At 37.3% G+C, this 18,946-nt stretch overlaps 1 protein-coding gene across 1 annotated transcript in view; it reads left to right on the forward strand.

Moving 5' to 3' along the window:
* The window catches only part of LOC107717843 (CUB and sushi domain-containing protein 1-like), a 373,583-nt gene that overhangs the window by 225,185 nt on the left and 129,452 nt on the right, over nt 1–18,946 (forward strand). Inside the window, 8 exon segments of the mRNA XM_016524723.1 lie at nt 633–821; nt 2,596–2,733; nt 3,218–3,409; nt 8,554–8,680; nt 11,148–11,350; nt 12,101–12,292; nt 15,281–15,419; nt 17,157–17,344. Of these exon segments, the coding sequence (XP_016380209.1) occupies nt 633–821; nt 2,596–2,733; nt 3,218–3,409; nt 8,554–8,680; nt 11,148–11,350; nt 12,101–12,292; nt 15,281–15,419; nt 17,157–17,344 (1,368 nt within the window).

Genomic DNA, 18,946 nt, shown 5'->3' on the forward strand with positions numbered 1-18,946 from the left:
ATAGATAGATAGACAGACAGACAGACAGACAGACAGACAGACAGACAGATGATAGATAGATAGATAGATAGATAGATAGATAGATAGATAGATAAAAATCCACTATCACTTTAGATTAGTTTCTTTAAGTAGTTTGTCTCTAAGGAACTGATAGCTTTTTAAAAAGTCTGGATATCAGGAGGCCATTGTTGGAGAGTTTTACTTTAAGTTGCTGAGCTCAAGGTCTTGAAGCAGCATCTGCTTATATACTTAGAGAGTTGCTGGTGCAGAATATTAAACAGAAGGATGCCTGATCCTAACACAGCAGTGAGCTGTTGTGACCAGCAACTAGCTAATGCATAAAGGCCTCTATTAATTAGTATTCCTCTGAAGTTGTTCTCGCAGTGATTCATCAAAATGACAAAAGACTCAAATTCCAGACGGTACAAAACCTTGGCCTAAAATTGGCCTGTCAGTAGGAAATGGAGTAGCAGCTGTCAAGGCACTACAGGCTTCAAGGGAACCTAACTTATTTGTTACCAACCCCTAGTTTTTCACAGCCACGTGCAGCTTTGATAAGTCTGCGCTTTCTGCCGTCAATATGTGAACATTTTCTTCTATCTTTCCCATCCATACATCCTGGGTTTGCCTAGCTGAGTGTGGAGCCACTTCTGTGGCTAGTCAGGGTGTCCTACTGTCCCCCAATTACCCGGCAAATTACGACAACAACCACGAGTGCATCTACCGCATTGAGTCCGACAGAGGCAAGGGGATTCAAATCACAGCCACCACCTTCCAGCTTCACGAGGGAGATTTCCTCAAGGTAAGAATGACCGACATGAGTCATTATATATATATTTGTTTCACAATTATTTAACATATATAAATAATTGTGTAATTGTGTGAATATGCATAATGGATCAAACAGTGAATTAAATACAATTATGTATTAATTTGTTCATTCATTAATTCATTTGTCCAACTAATTAAACTGTAATTTAACAGTAAAACTAATGTTATAAAACGGATAGTTCAGACTCTTAAGGCCACATCAATTGAATTCTATGTTAATGTGGTAACTTGTGAAATTGCAAACACAAAATAGAGTTTCGAGAACTTTGATGAAGTTTGGTGATTGCAACACTTCTGCAATACTGTTAACATGTAACAGTTTGTAATCCATGAGAGACCAGCAAATGGGACTTGGAGACACCATTAACTATTCATAGATTGATTTACGTTACAGTGCTCAAGGCACATGTACCATCACAGAAGAAAGATGGTCCCTTAAGACCAATAAGGCCACTAATTAAGTCACAAATGATGGATAAGTATGAGGTGCTTTAGCAATTCCAAACACATACATTTTGTCACAGTTATAGTGATTCTGTTGCAATGAATCATTCAAATATTGTCTGTCAGCGTTAAGGGATATTTGAATTGAATCTGTCTCAGCAAATAAGGTCTTAGACTTGTATATCTAGCAAGGTTTGCCAGATTTATAAGGAAACCGCTATTCCCTGGTTACTGATGTTATTGATTGGCCGTTTTAGTTCATTTCAGCTGATTTTTGAGGCTGTTTTATCAGTTTGCACCATTGTAGAAAATCAGCAGAAACAATAAGTCTGTTCTTAGACCAGTGGCCCATTCTGCACATGCAACCTGGAGTCACATGATATTTTCCATTAAAGCTTAAAACGGTGTCCTCCGCAACAGAAAAGTGGAAAACTGCTGCTTGACATTGATTTATGACCTTTAATATTTTTTTTTCCCTGTGCCATAGTGTTTTCCACCCTCTCTTTGCAGAGGTTATTGTTTCAAAATATATGCAATTTTGAAAAGAGATTACATAATCCAGACACCAAAAGACAATATTTTGAGAAAACACTTGTTTGTTTGTTTTTTATTTAATTTTTTTTTTTTTTATGTTATTTATTTATTTATTTACTGAGGAAATCTTATCAGAATAAACAATTCTGAGCTTGACTGCTGACAAAACAAGTAAACATTCCTGCTTCTTTTGGTCTTTGGTTAAAAAATCAAATACTACTGCTCTAATTACAAGAAAGAATGAGTAGAAACAAAGACTGTAAAGACACAGCATGTGCAAGAAGATATTACGGTTTTAATTGCTGGTCAGAGACAGTCTAATAATATCCTCATTATCCACTCTTCATTATTTCCTCGTTAAGACTACCACCATCTTCCCAGCCAAAACAAGGAGAATAGTAAATGCATTAAAGAGCAGCTCAGCGGGGTTTATTGTTTTCAGACATATTTTTGGAAACAGCTTTACCTTGAGATGTCTCTGCATTGGAAATGTGCTTTAACCAATCACATACAGAAAGAAAAGACAGCATGTTTGAAAGGGTGATCTTTGAGTTGAGCATATGCTGTGCTGGTATTAATTTGAGGTGGGCTCCTGGGGGCTGCATAGGTAATTGTTGTGAGCAGGTGTACCTTTTATTGCACCACCTTTATGCCATTATCAAGAAAGAGGCTGATCCAGCCTGCCAGGGGGTTGATTTCAGGTGGCCAGATGTCTTTTTTACCATTCAAATTGGCTTACCTTGATCCTGCCTCTTTACAGGTTTTGACCTTGTCAAATGTGAGGAGCCGGGGACACCTAATTATTCAATTTTACAAAAAACGACATGTCTGATGTCATCCTCAACAGCACGTCCAACCATCTTTGGATGGAGTTTAACAGCAATGGTACCGGTACCAGCAAAGGATTCAAGCTGTCGTACAGCAGTAAGTTGAACGACATTCCAATAAAGGCTCCATCCCGCAATCACACACTGATTCTTTAGAAACGGCTACAGAAGTGAACAAATAAAGCTTTATGTATAAAGTAATTATTTTAAATTAATCTTATAAGCATGTCTAATAGTATTAACCTGTGTTTGGGTGAAATCTCTTGCTTCTTCATTTTTCCCATCCAAGTGTGTTTTCCTTACCTATCACTTAATATAAAATCACAATCAATATACTGACACTTAGATTATATTTACTGTAAACACTGACAAATCTAGCATTCACTTTGATTAAAAATGGATAAAAGATGGTCTTAAACTGATTTTCAGCTCAATCTATTGAATTGTTACCACTGTGAGACACTGTGTTAATTTGATGCCTGACTGCTGACAGTTTTGACAAAATTATTTTTTTATCAAAAGTTGTGAAATATATATATATACCATTCAAATTGGCTTACCTTGATCCTGCCTCTTTACAGGTTTTGACCTTGTCAAATGTGAGGAGCCGGGGACACCTAATTATGGCTACAAAATCCAAGACGATGGCCATTTTGCAGATACATATGTTTTGTACAGTTGCAATCCTGGATACACACTACATGGAAGCAGCACGTTAACGTGCCTCAGTGGAGACCGTAGGGTGTGGGACAAACCACTTCCATCTTGTATTGGTGAGTTCACAACAAAATGTTTTTTTTGTTTGTTCTTTTGTTTTTGTGATTTACTACATACAATCATTCTTTATAATGTAAAGAACATTCTGTGAAAATGTAACCATGATATATTTAATATTGACTGAGTAGGGTCATGTCAACGATTGAAACTATAGTGAAATTAATGGTTGAAATCAAACTTTGATGCTTGTTATCTCATAATTAGATGTTGAGACTGTAGCCTGGATTTCACAGACGGGGTCACATTTGATCTTTCAAGTAAATGTTTTCCCATTGCTATTAAATGTTTGTCAGGGAAAGGCTCGAGTTCCTATCCCTCACGGAAACCTGTCAAAGAGTCTCTTAATTGGTTGTCAACATTTGTCATCACTTCCAAATCTTCAGTGAAAAACAGGTGAAAAAAAAAAAATCAGTGTACTGGAAAGGATGAGCAGCAAAACAAACCTTTATTACATTACATTAAAATATATTCTGATACAAGTGTTTTTATTTAGAATTAAAACTGTATTAATGAAATTGAAGACAGTTTTGGAAATAAAATATAATACGCAATCCATTTTATATAAAATGACTGTCAAATCACCTTAAAATTAACCCTTTGCCAATGCATGCAATGATCTAATGGATCAGGAAACTTACAGTGTTTAGTGATAAACAGGTGTTTGGCAGTGTTTCTTTATATCTGGTGTTAGGCAGTTTAGCCCAAGGGGCATTTAGTTCTGTTGTACCCTATACCATATATTTGGCTTGGATTAGTTTATTTTTTTATTTTTTGGTTCAGCAAATTTTGATAGTAAAGTTCAACTGTTGAACTGCTCCTCTGCCCTCTCCAACTCATGTAACAGATTGTAATCCAAGAGAGATCAGCAAAGGGAAGTCCATTATCTATTCTCATGTTGCAGTTCTCAAGGAAAATATACCATCACAGAAGAAAGGTGATGAAGTTTGATCATGTTTCCCAAAGCTGATATTATATTTAGTATTTCAGTATGTAGAGTATACGGACCCTCAGAGCTTTCTTTTGCTTTATCTTTTTTACGATTTGTACTTTATTGATTTTCTTATTTAGAGACAAAAGTGATTTAAACAATCATGTACTTGACATATAAGCAACTCACAAAACATACACAAAACAAAATAGTTAGTCAATAAATGGTAACAATATAAATAAGTCAATAAGTAAATAAAATAGTATAAATAACAAGGGAAAAAAAGCACCACTAAAAGTTTCCACTATAAGCTAAATCATATTCACCATGACCATTGTTTGTCTCGTCACATGCTTGCTACTGCTGTGGATTATAGAAATTAAAAATTTTCCCCCGTTTATCCAAATAAATATCAATCCTAAATGATAGATTTTGAGTTTTGAGGGCTGCCACTCACCCTAAATCCGAAAGCCACTCAAAAACCGGAGGCCTTAGAGAAGATTTCCAGTTTTTTACGATCACACGTCTGCCCAGCATGATGCAGCTCTGTATCCACTGTGATTTGTTTTGTTTTTGTAACATGACTTAAAGGTTGAGGGTCACCAAGTATGTACAAACTAGTAGATCATACTGGGTCTGCGATATCTTTAAAATATAATAATGTACCTCTCTCCAAAAATACCGGACTTCTGAGCATCGCCATAAAACATGAACTATGGATAATCAGGATTATCCTTAAAACCCACTCTAAACAACCTTCTGTGTGTCCAGTAAAATCTGTGTAACATTTTAAATTGTATGATACATGTCTAATATCTTCTAATATCATATTTTAAATTTCCAGTGATCTTCTCCCATTCTTCATCTTCAAATGTGCATCCCAAATATTTTCCCCAGATTATCTTAACCGCAGAACTAATATTTTGGCCCATCTGACTAATAAGTATTTAGATGCCTCATGGCCAGTGGCCATAATATTCCAGATCATCTTGAGAGTGTTTTTACCTCTGGGAGCATATGACGGGGAGGCAAAGATACTTGTGAGCATATGTCTCATCTGCAGATATCTCCAGAACTGATCATTAGTCAAGATTAATTTTTGCTTCAGTCTCTCGAAATATATTTAAGCATCATCTTCATAAAGATCCTCCAGAATAGTTATATTTTTATCTTTCCATTACTTCCATAACACAGATGTTCCACCTATTAACATCTTTGGATTGGCCCATATAGCAGATGAAGGGCTTAGAAAAGGGTCCACCACTAGAATAAAATAGGTCTTCTTCCAAACAGTTTGGAGATGGGAAATAATCAGATGATTATGCACTGGTAGTGGTTGTTTTGTTTTGTTATGTTATGAACTCATATGGTATAAGCAGACAAGCAGATTTTTCCATGGCTAGCCATGGGGAGCTCACTCTGGAGGTAATTTGAGGTTTCTTCCCATTCCACAAAAACTGTTTGCATATCTTATCAAATATACTGAAACATCCTGAATGGACAGGCAACGGACAGCATTGACTTTGCCCCAAAGGGAAAGAAAAAAGGGCGCCCATCTTGCAGGGTCAGCTGAATTTTTTTTTCCAATAGGGGGCCAAGATTGACTTTAGCAATATCCTTAAACCGCTGGGGAAATGTAATTCCTAAATATACAATGCCCTTGTCAGGCCATTTAAGTGCACAGGTCAGAAACAATGATTTTGGACAGTAAGCAGTCTGGGGTAGAGCCTTGGACCAATTGACTTTGCATCCAAAATGATTTATCATACTAAGTAATGCGGAAGTTAATTAGTTGGATCTGTGGCAAAAAGCAAAATATAGTATGCACAAAGCATCATTTTCTGAGTTGAGCCCCTAACAACTACCCCAGGGAAGCTGGTATTTCATGAGCTTCAAAAAAGTAAAGGGGAGAGTGGGCAACCTTGACGCGTACCTCGACCCAATCTGAAGTATGGAGAAATAACGCCGTTAGTTTGCACAGCAGCCTCTGGATGTTTATATAAAGGCTTCACCCACTTTATAAAAATTGAGCCAAATTCCAAAAGTTTCTAATGCTTTGAACAAGTAAGGCCACTCAACACAATCAAATGCCTTCTCGGCATCATGTGACACTGCAGCAATAGGCGAGTTATCATTCCTGACTGCCCACATAACATTTATGAAACGTCTAATATTATCAGAAGAATACCTATTTTGAATAAAGCCAACCTGATCAGGGTGTATTAGAGCCTTTTTGTAAATGATTGGCAAGAATTTTAGAGAGTATTTTGATGTCTAGAGGAATCAATTATATTGGTCGGTAGCTAGAACAATCAGCTGGGTTCTTCCCCTTCTTTAAAATTACTGAGATCAAAGCAGTGTAAGGAGTGTTAATTCTGAGGAGTAACATTTAAAAAACTCAGCTGTGAACCCGTCTGGTCCTGGAGCCTTTCCTGTTGTCAAATTCTTAATCACTTCTGAAATTTCATCCTCTGTTATAGGAGAATCCAAGAGCTCCCACTGATTCTCACTAAGAGATGGAATATTAAGTCCACGGAGGAAGTTTTTAATTTCTTCCTTAGAGGAGCTACTGTAAGATGTGTACAAATGTAGATAGAAATCCCCAAATGCATTAATATCCATGACCTTGTTTACAAGGCCTCTCCCAGGGGTTTGGATAGCACATATTGAGGCAGAGGATTCCCCTTTGTTTAATGTATCTAGTCAACATTTCCCCTGCTTTATCTCCAGATTTATGTCTAATTCTGAACAGGTCAAATTCTACTTTCTGAGGAAGGATATTATTATATTAATACTTTAGCTTTACTAAGAGTCTAAGTTTACTTTGATTCATTCTCTGCTTAAAATTATTTTCTGCTTTGAGCTGCCCTTCTAGTACAGACAACTTATTACGCTCTAACCTTTTCTTAGCTGAGGCATACTGTATAATGACCAGTATCCAGCTTGTAGTCAACAAGTATCCAGCATACATGTGAATTCCTTCAATACTGTTAAAAAGCATCCCAAAATGCACCTCATAAAGTTGATTAAGTGAATGTCTAGAGGGAGCAGAGCTAGAATCTATACCATGAAGAAGCTCAAACATAATAGTATTAATAATAATGAATTTGTACAGTGACTGTCCAAATATTTTACCTTGAAGTATCATGTAAATACCTTGATACGTGAATTGAGGAGCTGTATATCAAGTACTCAGCTATTATCATCTGATACCATCACTGTACCATGGTACCACCAAAGAAATGGATTGTGTGACGGAAAGATCATGTCATCAGATCAGGACAGTTGTAGAGAATAGTATAGTAGTTACTGTGGTAGTTCATGCCTAAGCAAAGTTATCAAAACACCAAAGCACAATACTTTGCATGCCACACAAAACAGCACCACAATGAAAGTATGTATCAAGCAATTACAAATACTTGATCTCAAATAATTATTTTGATATTTAAATTAAAAAAAGGGTTGTATACTGAGCATGAACCGAATGCAAGAGTGTCTTCATACTGTAATTCTGATGACGAGAACGTCCTTACCAGACTCAACTTTAGTAATTGCATGTGAGACCCAGGAGCAAATAAAGTGCTCGAGGGGGGTGGAGAGAAGCTCTCTCACTGTGGTTAGCATGAGGTAAATGATTACTCTGTGTAAGTATACTGCGCTGGGCCTACAGAGAGTATTTTAGGATGGACACATTACGGTCTTTACCATGCTGTACTCATTTCTTAATTAAAACTTCTTGAGCAAGATGTAGTTTGGTGTGGAAAATGGAGAATACTGCCTTAAGCCAACTTTGTACAATATGCATTTATTTGAATTAGTCAGCATAATAAACCAATTTTCTATTTTCTCTGCTTGCTACATAGCATACACAATGGCTAAAAATACCCATAGTGTACTATAATTTAATTTCAATGCAGCTTCATATTTGGATTATACTTAATGGTAAAGTTTAAAAATCTCCCGTTGCTTACTCTGCTTAATGGTTCGCATTCAAGATGCAACCTTCAGCTATGATGTAATCTTATATTTGCATACAGACTTCCGATTGGGATTCTTCCATGCATACTGAATAGTCATTTGTGTCATATTAATGTATTTTGTACTAAACTGAAACTTGATTTATTGTTTTGTTGCATTGTACACGCTATTATTTCTTTCTGGAAATGCAAATCTAGTTAAAGGCCTTAATTTGTTTTGTGTGTGTGTGTGTAGCCGAGTGCGGAGGACACATTAGCGGCGCCACATCTGGACAGGTTCTGTCTCCTGGTTACCCAGCCCCCTATGACAACAACCTTCACTGCACCTGGTCCATTGAGGCGGACACAGGCAAAACCATCAGGTACGAAAACTAGTGCTTGAAACCATGTTATGTTTTTTACCACCCCTCCTATAATTTCCATATAATTCCCATACAACCATAAAGGAGCATGGTGATTGCATTTCACCCTGCTGCGCGGCCTACCACTGGCTGGCATCTGCTCCTACAAGTGCATTACCGTTGCACAGAGGGGGAGGGTTAGTGAAAGGGCAAAAATAATAGAGACACAAAAAGCGATAAGCCAGTTAAGCCTTCAAAAATGGAGCAAAACTCAGGTAAGCTAATTCGGTTGATCCGTTTAAGGAGAAAATGGCTTATAAATAGCAGATAAAAGGAGAAGTTGTAAGAGTGGGATGTAATCCATACCATCAGGCTTGAGTCATGGCATTTGCGTGCTGCAGGTTTTTAAACTATTTCTATACATACAGGGTCCAGAATGAATGCTCGTCAAGCACCGAATGCCAGTAAAAATTGAGTTTGGCGAGCAGAGTATGTGAGTGGAGTGGAGCAGCAGCAATTTCCCCTCCACACTCAAAGCGTCTGTAATCACTCCGCTACAACTCCACTCCATCTCTCGCTCCCAGCTCCCAGGTGAAAGAAACCGCTCTGTGACTTCGCTCCATCGCATAAATTTGCACAGTAACGGCTCCACTGTAAAGTTCTTTTTTAACATCGTCTAGGCTCGAGATGTATTAGGTGAAAGCATGTTTGCGTAATTCTGTACAGTTGCGAGGGTGTTGCATTAGTATGATGACATGGTTGTTCGTAATTTTCAAAAGACTGCACTGATGTTTTACCCACCTTCAGATTTTATTTTCATATGTTAAAGGAAAATGTCGTTTTTCCCCCCGTCTTTTTATTTTTAATGGTAACTGTAACAACGTTCGTAGGTCGGGAAGAAGGAGACGGGAACCGGCGAACATTTAAACAAAACTTTAATAAAATAAACACAAAATGAAAGTAAAGCGGCAGCCCCTCGCGGACGACTGCCGCACACAAAACACAAAATAAAGTCCAGGCCTGGTCCTCTCTCGTCCAACACTGTCGTCACTCCTCCTTTTATCCTTCCGGAGCTCCTCCGTGGGACTCGAGACCGGTGAGTGGCGCAGGTGTCGTGCATTAGCATTTACTCCACCGGCCTCGCTCCGTTCCCACGGCTCTCGGCCCCGCCCCACTCGTCACAGTAACATTGAACTTAAATTTGTTAAATAAATTTATATAAACAATATAAATATTTAAAACAATTTATTAATAAATAATGTGTAATTTAAAATTATTCATAATATTTTTATTTAATTTTTATGCAATACAAGTTATTGCCATAACATTATGTAGGTTCATAATACCATTCCATTGCTGGCAAAAAGGACCCTGCTGGTGAATGAAATGTCACTTATGAGTGTTGTGGAGTTATTTGAATGAATAACACTGTGTTTGTGGAGAGCAGAACTCGTGGTTGTCCACCCAAACATCCCACAGAGACAGTCACTGTTGTGACTTAAGTTGATCAGTGCTGTGTTTACATGCAAGCTGCAGAGCTGTGCTCGACTCAAGGAGGTCAGACTACAGCCCTGTTGAGTGCAAATAATATAAATCCCAGTGGCGCAGTATAGGAAAAAATGTTTTGTTTTCTTTTGTTTTGATCAGTTCAGTGCTGTGGAAAATATATTTTGAATGAATTAAGTGATTATTATATTATTGTCAAAGATAATCCAGACATATTAATAAAGTCATATTTTGAGGAATCAAATTTATCTTTTTTTATATATATAACAGTATTTTGTAACATTCTGAACTCAAACCTGCTTCTTTTGTGAAACAAAGCCACTTTTTTAAAGGTTATTATTTGTTTTACTCTTTATCCAGAAACACTTTAATAAACCTATAATAAATTATATTTTAGAACTGGAATTAATTTCACTGGAAGTTGAGTGTTCCGTCATATCCGTACACGGAAATATAGCTCCAGCTGTGGGTAGCGTGAAGCTAAAAGTTTATTTGGCGTAACAAACGAGAACAATTGATGATGATGATGATCATTCAAAATGGCAAACCTCCTGGGAATCACCAGTTGTAAAAACAACAATAACAGCAGCAGCAACAACAAACAGTTATTTAATTGTCTATCCACTCTAATAAGATATCCTGTATCTGTGCCTCAAACCACATTCGAGGAGTGTAACCGAAGCACAGAGAAAACAATATTCTTCTGCAAGATGCATGCAGTTCTTTTTTTTAAATGCCAAAGGGCCATAAGTTACACATTTTACTTTAGCTTTAATTATGAATTATGAATACATTTTTAGAACATATATTTGCAAAGTCTGGAATTCAGATTTTATCAAATAATTGAAATGAATTATATTTTAATTTGCAAGTGTTTTGTGCTTATTATTATTATTGATGCTTATTATTATTCATGTTTTTGAATGTCTTTGAAAGAAAATAAAACAAAATGTAATATTCTCGCTATGTTTGACCTTCCCAGCCTTCACTTCATAGTCTTTGACACGGAAGTGGACCATGACATTCTGAAGGTCTGGGATGGACCAGCAGAGAGTGGCATTCTGCTGAAAGAGTGGAGTGGATCGCTTTTACCCGAGGACACTCACAGCACCTTCAACATCCTCATGCTCCAGTTTGACAGTGATTACTTCATTAGCAAGTCCGGTTTCTCCATCCAGTTCTCTAGTATGTATCAGCTTCTCCTTGACTGTGTTGAGAATAGCATATTCTAGCTTATATTAGCATATTGCTCTATCTTTGCAGTATGCATACCGCACACTGTATGCAACTTTTCAATATGCATGGTAACTGGAATGCGCAGTATACAGCCTAGCGTGATGCATGGAATACTCCATTCCATGATGCAGTGTGCTCACCTTGTCTTTCTATTTCCAGCATTAAAAGCCTGGAAGTAATGTTGTATCAGCATACATTTCTTTCTTGGCTCATTTTTTGACTTGAATGCCAAAAATCAGTTTTTAAATTCAAAATACAAAATAATTGTATATCTAATATGTTAAGTATGTCATATAATAAATGCAATAGCAGGCAGTATGGTCTATAGTATAGTGTATGCCGTGCAGTATGCAGTAAGTAGTGAGCTATTGTTCTAACAAAGCCTTTTTCTCTTGTTAATTTCCTTATTATACACTATTTATGTATTTTTAAGTGGTTATGGAGCATATGTTTGTTAAAGCAGAAACCATTGCATATTTCATTTGACTTGTTGACAGTGATGTGATATGATTGATGAAGTAGAATTAAAAGAAAATCTCCATAAACATGAGTTTAACACCATCACATATGTGAGCTGCTGTGCGTCTTGGCATATTTAGTCAAGAGCAGAGGTCCATTCTCTCATGAATAAGAGATTTTCCACTCTCTCTAATGTCTCACTGATCCACAGCTGATTCAAAATGTATCTTTTTATTTCAGCTACAGTTGCCACGACCTGCAACGACCCAGGGACCCCTCAAAATGGGACACGCTATGGAGACAGCAGGGAGCCTGGCAACACCATTTCCTTTCAGTGTGACCCTGGGTACCAGATTCAAGGAGTGTCTGAAATCACTTGCGTTCAACTCAACAGCCGATTTTTCTGGCAGCCGGACCCACCCACCTGCATTGGTGAGATACGACTTGACTCTGTGCTTTTTAGTTTCCTTACTGGAAAGCTCCTTCTAGTAAGGAAAAAACGATATGCTGTTAAATGCATTCCTTTATTTTAAAAGTGAAGTATTAATATAAATGACAGCTGTCAAAGCAGTACATTAATTTAGAATGAACAATAAACAGATCTGTAATAACTTTGCAAAGTATTAAACAATAAAAACTCAAATAATGACTTTGCATAAGTATCCGTGATCTGAGGAACACTCCAGTTTCTCTGGGATGTTTCTGCAGTTTGATTGGAGTCCATCTACTGCAAATTCAGTTGACTGGACATGTTTTGGAAAGGCACACATCTGTCTATATAAGTTCTAAGATGTATTAAGGTATAACAGGTCTAATGCATATTCGATCAAAACTAAGCCATATAGGGCCATAATTTAACGATCTAAGTGCATGGTCTAAAGCGCACGGCGTGTCCGAATCCACTTTTGCTAGTTTAACGATGGGAAAAACGGTCGGCATGCCAGGTGCCGGGCGCATGGTCTAAAAGGGTTGTACCTATTCTCTTAATGAGTCATGGGTGTGTGTTGGGCGTAACGTGCCATAAGCCAATCAGAGTCTCATCTCCCATTCCCTTTAAAGGCCAGTTGCACTTGCGCCATGGCGGATTCGCTATTTACATTGCGGAATTTGCAAAAGCAAAGACTGAACGCTTCTCCAGAGTGGAAAGGTTTAGACAGGTGTAAACATTAAAGGTTTTTACATTGTAATCCTTTCATTTGTAATATTTGGCATGTTTGTGCGCTGCTGCACGTCCCTGTGTGTGTAATAAGCAGAGTGTACGCGCGTTGTTCACCCGCCTATAGGCGCATATTACTAACGTGCTCTTTAATTAACAAAAAATATTGCGCCATTGACTTTAGACCAGGTTTCAGTTGGTCAAAGGCGCAGTCTATTTCAGTTGCCTCAAAATAGCTATGCACCAACAGTGCGCCTGAACACACCTAATTTTCAGACCATTTGCGTAAATGGCTGCAAATGCATTTGTATTTAAACAGCGTGGCACAGAACGTGAAAATGATAACTGTGTCGGCCTGAAACTAGCAAAAAACACTTTCGTCATGCCTGGCGCCGCATTGCGCCGGGTGTATGGTAGGGCCCATAATGTCTAAGTGGCCTCTCCTTAGGACATGACACATGAAAACCTGCTTGAAATTTGCAAAAGCACCTAAAGGACTTTCAGTTATGAGAAAAATATTCTCTGGTCTGATGAACTTCAATTCCAAGTGACATGTCTGGAGAAAACCAGGCATTGCTAATCACCTGCACAAGTACCATCCCAGTGGTGAAGCATGGTGGTGACTGCACTCCATCGTGCTGCAGAGGAGTTTTTCAGAAGCATTGGGAATGTCCGTGGTAAAAGGAAAGCTGAACACAGCAAAGTACAGAAATGTCCTTAATGAAAACCTGGTCCGGAACCCTCTGGACCTCAGACTGGAGGTTTAGCTTCCAGTTGTACAATGACTCTTAAGCACACAGCCAAGACAACACAAGGGTAGCTTATGTACGACACTGTGAATGTCCTTGAGAGGCTCAGCCAGAGCCCGGACCCAATCAAACACCTCCTGAGAACCTTGAAAATGGCTGTCCAACAAACATGTCTCCATGAGAGAGCTGAATACTTTCGCAAAGGCAATGTATATTAACATCTAAAACCATCACTGTACCATTGTACCACCATAGTACTTTTTTGTAACTCTACTCAGTTGTCCACTACCAATCATAAAGTCATAGCATTACAAAACTCTTCTTAGCGTTCATGTCTGTATTGAGTGATCTTCTAGAGATTTAAGAGAGATGCATATTAGCTCAGCGTTATAGGGAAAAGCAGAGCTGTCTCGCCCACTGCATTACAAAGTTGCTTTTATATTATTACCATGACCTTCTCTCAGACCTCCAGTATTTTCTGCTTATGTTCTCTCTTTTTTTCAGTCAGGCTGTATGCTCTGCACCTTCTAAGGATGTTAAAGAATAGCTTTTTTCTCCAGTGTCCCTATTGACTTTTTTTGATGTCATGCTTTGCCAGTTGCCATGAAATTCTACAAGGTCCTCTCGGGTTCAGGAAGCAAAAATCCCATTCATCCTGTCCATAGAGAAATTGTAATGATAATATTGAAACCGTTCAAGGCAGACCTAGCATGAGCTCAAAAGTTGTTCAGGGATGATATACTTTTGTACCTTCATTAAACAAAAAAAAAGTTTAATTGCTGAACATTACCCAGAATTCTGAAGGGAAACCCACCAATCAGAAAACTGACTGTTTCCAAGGAGAAAGGAATCATGGCAATCTGACTCTGCCCACAACCTCTCTGTACTCTCACACAATTTTCATATTTGTATATATTTTACTATTTTGTCATAAATATGTAATCTGTCTAATTTTATACGTTGGGCAATAACTTGGTCAGTAGTTTTATAGTTTATTGACATTATTTCAGTCTTTTGAAATGCTTCATGGGGTGTAGTTCATTCTGTCATCAAATGCATTAAGTGCACAGTTTTTATAGCAGTATTTGCTCCGTACCAAATTTTTAATGTTGTGATCTCAGAGCTTGTTGATTTGGTTCATGGATTAGACTATTTTTAATTGAAAATTTGTTTTAGATAGAGAATTACTTCCAGAACCAAAGCCAGCAAAAATTGGCAGGTCCTATTATAACAGTGCTGCTCATCAATAATTTTTTTTTTCTTCAATCAATGTAGTCAGATCGCATCTGCAATTCTCTTAGATGGTTGGGTAATAAAGTCCTGCCTGATCTCCTTCACAATTCATCTTAGTTTCATTTATTGATTATTATCATTTAATGTTAGTTGTCCTGCTATATTAACTGATGAGCTCAGAGGAATCATCCTGTAATCAGGCAGCTGTAATATTGTTTATTTTTGCTGTGTTGAAGGATCACATTAAATAATCTCTCGTCCTCACTCTCCTTGTTATGACAGCTACCTGCGGGGGCAATGTGACAGGGCCTGCTGGGGTAATTCTATCACCCAACTATCCCCAACCCTACCCACCAGGAAAAGAGTGTGACTGGCGGCTAAAAGTCAACCCTGACTTTGTCATCGCTTTAATCTTCAAAAGGTAATGTGCTCATACAGCGCCGAGTGCCTCTGACTCTTATGCCATCCGAAGGGGTGTAACATCTTGTGAATTGAGAAATGAATTTTCCCTTATCTTTTGACATATAATAATTAATTTTGCTACAAAAAATATACTGTAAGATTCAGAACTCAAACCTTCCTCATTAGTCCAAAAATGGCTTTAATTGAAACCAAGCTGGCAAAACAACTTATTTAGTACTTCCTCCTTTTTATTACACAATAGAGATTAATACATCAGCACAAGACTCCCTGCACAGACACAGATCCACGCCAACTACTTCATTAATGCCTCTTTGGCCCATCCACAGATTTTGCAAATAGACTTTTTTTTTCAGAAATGTATAGATCTGACAGTAATGCCACAACATATAGGTAGCTGTTTTAATTCTAATGCCTAATCATACAGAAGTTGAAAAATAATAATCTGGCCAGAGGAGAACCGGCCCCCGACTGAGCCTGGTTTCTCCAAAGGTTTTTTCTCCATTTCTGTCACCGATGGAGTTTTGGTTCCTTGCCACTGTCGCCTTTGGCTTGCTTAGTTGGTGACGCTTGACTGATTGCACAGACACTATTGAAAGAGAGCTGAACTGGATGATGAAATCACTGAATCATCAATGATCTGACTTTAGCTGGAAAATGACTCTGTTATTGTCTTCTTGCATCATTGACAAACTATTTTCCTGCTTGACACTGTAAAGCTGCTTTGACACAACCAGTATTGTATAAAGCGCTATACAAATAAAGGTGACTTGACTTGCATTATGACCGTTATGTTGTAAAAATAAAGAAATAAATAAATACATTAAAAAAATCATATTAATATTATACGTTCACCTCAGGAAACATTATAAAAAAATATAAGTAATAATAATAAAAATTACAGATTACATTGACAATCAATGCCACCAGTCAGAGTTTGTTTTTAATTCACGAATGTTCCATATGTTTAATAAATGCACTTTTATTTTATAGATCATGGTGGGGCACTTCATTATCCCAGAATACTCTAATTTACCCTAAAATCTTCAAAATGGCACCAGACTGCATGGAGCAGGTTTAAAAGATGAAAAGCTGAAACAGAATTTCTAAGAAGCTGATGAATGTTTTTTTTTTTTTGTACTTAGGGGTGGAAATGCATCAGTGTCGAAACTCATTTCACGAATTCAAATCATTGCAATTTATTATGTCGTGTATCTGAGCCCTCACACACAAATCCACAATCGCAATCATCACCTCACATACTTGAATCTTTAGAATGATTATGACTCTGATTGCTTACTGTATGTTTCACCCAGCCAAAGTGATCAGGCTTTCATGGACTTCCATTATAATTACAAAACAGACCAACTAGAAAGAAGGATTTACTTCTGGAAACTAGTGGGCTTTCTGATGAAGCAGGTTATGCAATGATGTATGGGTTGAACGCTTGTTGAACATCCTTGTTTATTAAAAGCATTTATCAATTAAATAATAAAAACGCTCTCTTCAAGTTATTGTATGCTTATATCAATAATAAGATTAGAAAACAATATTTATTTACATACATCCAAAACTTAACATACGCTTGTATCTGAAAGGGCATTGTCAAATTTATATCAAATGAATATAAAACTAGTGGCTTTAAATTTAGTACATTGGTGGGACCTTATGCATAATGCCTCACAACTGAAACAAAATATCTAGGAATCCTTAATTCTTTCTCCCATTTGTTGTGCAGTTTTAACATGGAGCCCAGCTATGACTTCCTCCATATCTATGAAGGTGAGGACTCCAACGGACCCCTAATCATCAGTCTGCAGGGGAACCAGGTTCCTGAGCGCATCGAGAGCAGTGGAAACAGCCTTTTTCTGGCCTTCCGCAGTGATGCCTCCCTGGGGATGTCTGGTTTTGCCATCGAATATAAAGGCAAGTTTCACCTTGCAGATGTATGGTTTGTTCCCTTGAGGGGAGGGCTTGGGAAACAAGTGAAGCACAACCACTGGGTCAGTGTTCACTTTCAGATTGTCTTTAAGGGCGAGTGTCATGAAAACATGTCCAGGTCACATACCAAATAAAACTTTTAGTGGTGCTGAGGACAGATTTGTTTTTGCATTTTGTCATTCAAACACATTATTCTTGGATTCTCCTTGTCATTGAATGCTTTTTTGTTTCTCATCATTATTAATCTTTTTATAATTTTTGTAATATTATTATTTGCACATAATACATATGAGTTGGATAATCAAAATTATATGATGAGGAAATGTACTTAATTGCCATGAAAGTGCAAAAAAATCGTAACAATCCTGGAAACAGGCTACTTATAATTTCTTGTTTCTTTCTTTTATATTTGGAGAGAAATATGACCTAGAGATGTCCTTGATGGGTTTTGCTCAAATGTAATTCTCTTGGCTATAAAAGCTTGTTCTTTTTAGGAACGTCAGATAGTTTTGACTGCTATGTCAGTTAAAGCTGATGGACCCTGCAGTAATTAAATTTGCTTTCCTCTTAAATTAGTAACTATGGATTTTTTTCTTCTTCTGTCTTTTATGTGGACTGTAAAGGCTGGTAAAATATCTGAATTATCTAAGAACTGTGTCTTGGATGGAATTAGGTTCAGCATGACAATGGCTAATGTTGAGCAGCCCTTTTGTAACTTACAAATTCAAATAAGAATTAATCAATACTGTAACACCACTGCGACCCTGATGACCAGATAAGCACTCTAGAATTCTGCAACTATTTTCTGCTCACCCTAAGAAGATGAGGCTGAGGGAGCTCTGACACCTTAAAATCACCCACTGAATTTTTTTATATATTTGAGATGCTGATATTTTAAGACCCCACTGAATTCCATTTGGAGCGCTTTGTGGCTTTTAGCCCCATGTCTATTAGATTAGATCAGTATGCTGGCGTTTTTCCTAAATTTGACTTCTAAATAATTATTTCTGTTCCAGGAAAGTGAACAAAAAGGATTGATGACTTGTCTTGCACTCAGGGGCTCATCCAAAATTTGGTCCAGTAAAATGGTCTCTATGAGAATGCCCCCTGAGTAGCAATAACAAGTAGTGAATATTTAATCACAGATAGAAAGTAAATTTTAAGGTAAAAGCAAAGATTTTGTGTGTATATATATATATATATATATATATATATATATATATATATAAAAACAAAAATATTAAAACAATAAGCCCCAAGAAGCCATGGTTTACTAAAGCAATAAGCCCCAAGAAGACAGCTAATTTATAACAGCTAAGGGGGTTTTAGGCAACAACGCCCTAACAACGCCCCTTAGCTGTTATAAATTCACTGTAAACCACGGCTTCACGGGACTTATTGCATTTATAAAACGGTTATTCCATATACGTAGTAAGGTTTCACTAAATTAACCAGAGCAAATAAAGTGTAATGATATTAATAAAAACAGTATTCTTCCACCAAACAATGTAGTTCCTCAGAATCAGTTGTGGTTGCAACAAAGTGGTTGCCAAGCAACAGACAAACGTAAACAAAGGTGTATGTTTG

This window comes from Sinocyclocheilus rhinocerous, unplaced genomic scaffold (genome assembly GCF_001515625.1).
Source record: "Sinocyclocheilus rhinocerous isolate Xijiao unplaced genomic scaffold, SAMN03320098_v1.1 scaffold780, whole genome shotgun sequence".
In the NCBI taxonomy this organism is placed as follows: Eukaryota; Metazoa; Chordata; class Actinopteri; order Cypriniformes; family Cyprinidae; genus Sinocyclocheilus; species Sinocyclocheilus rhinocerous.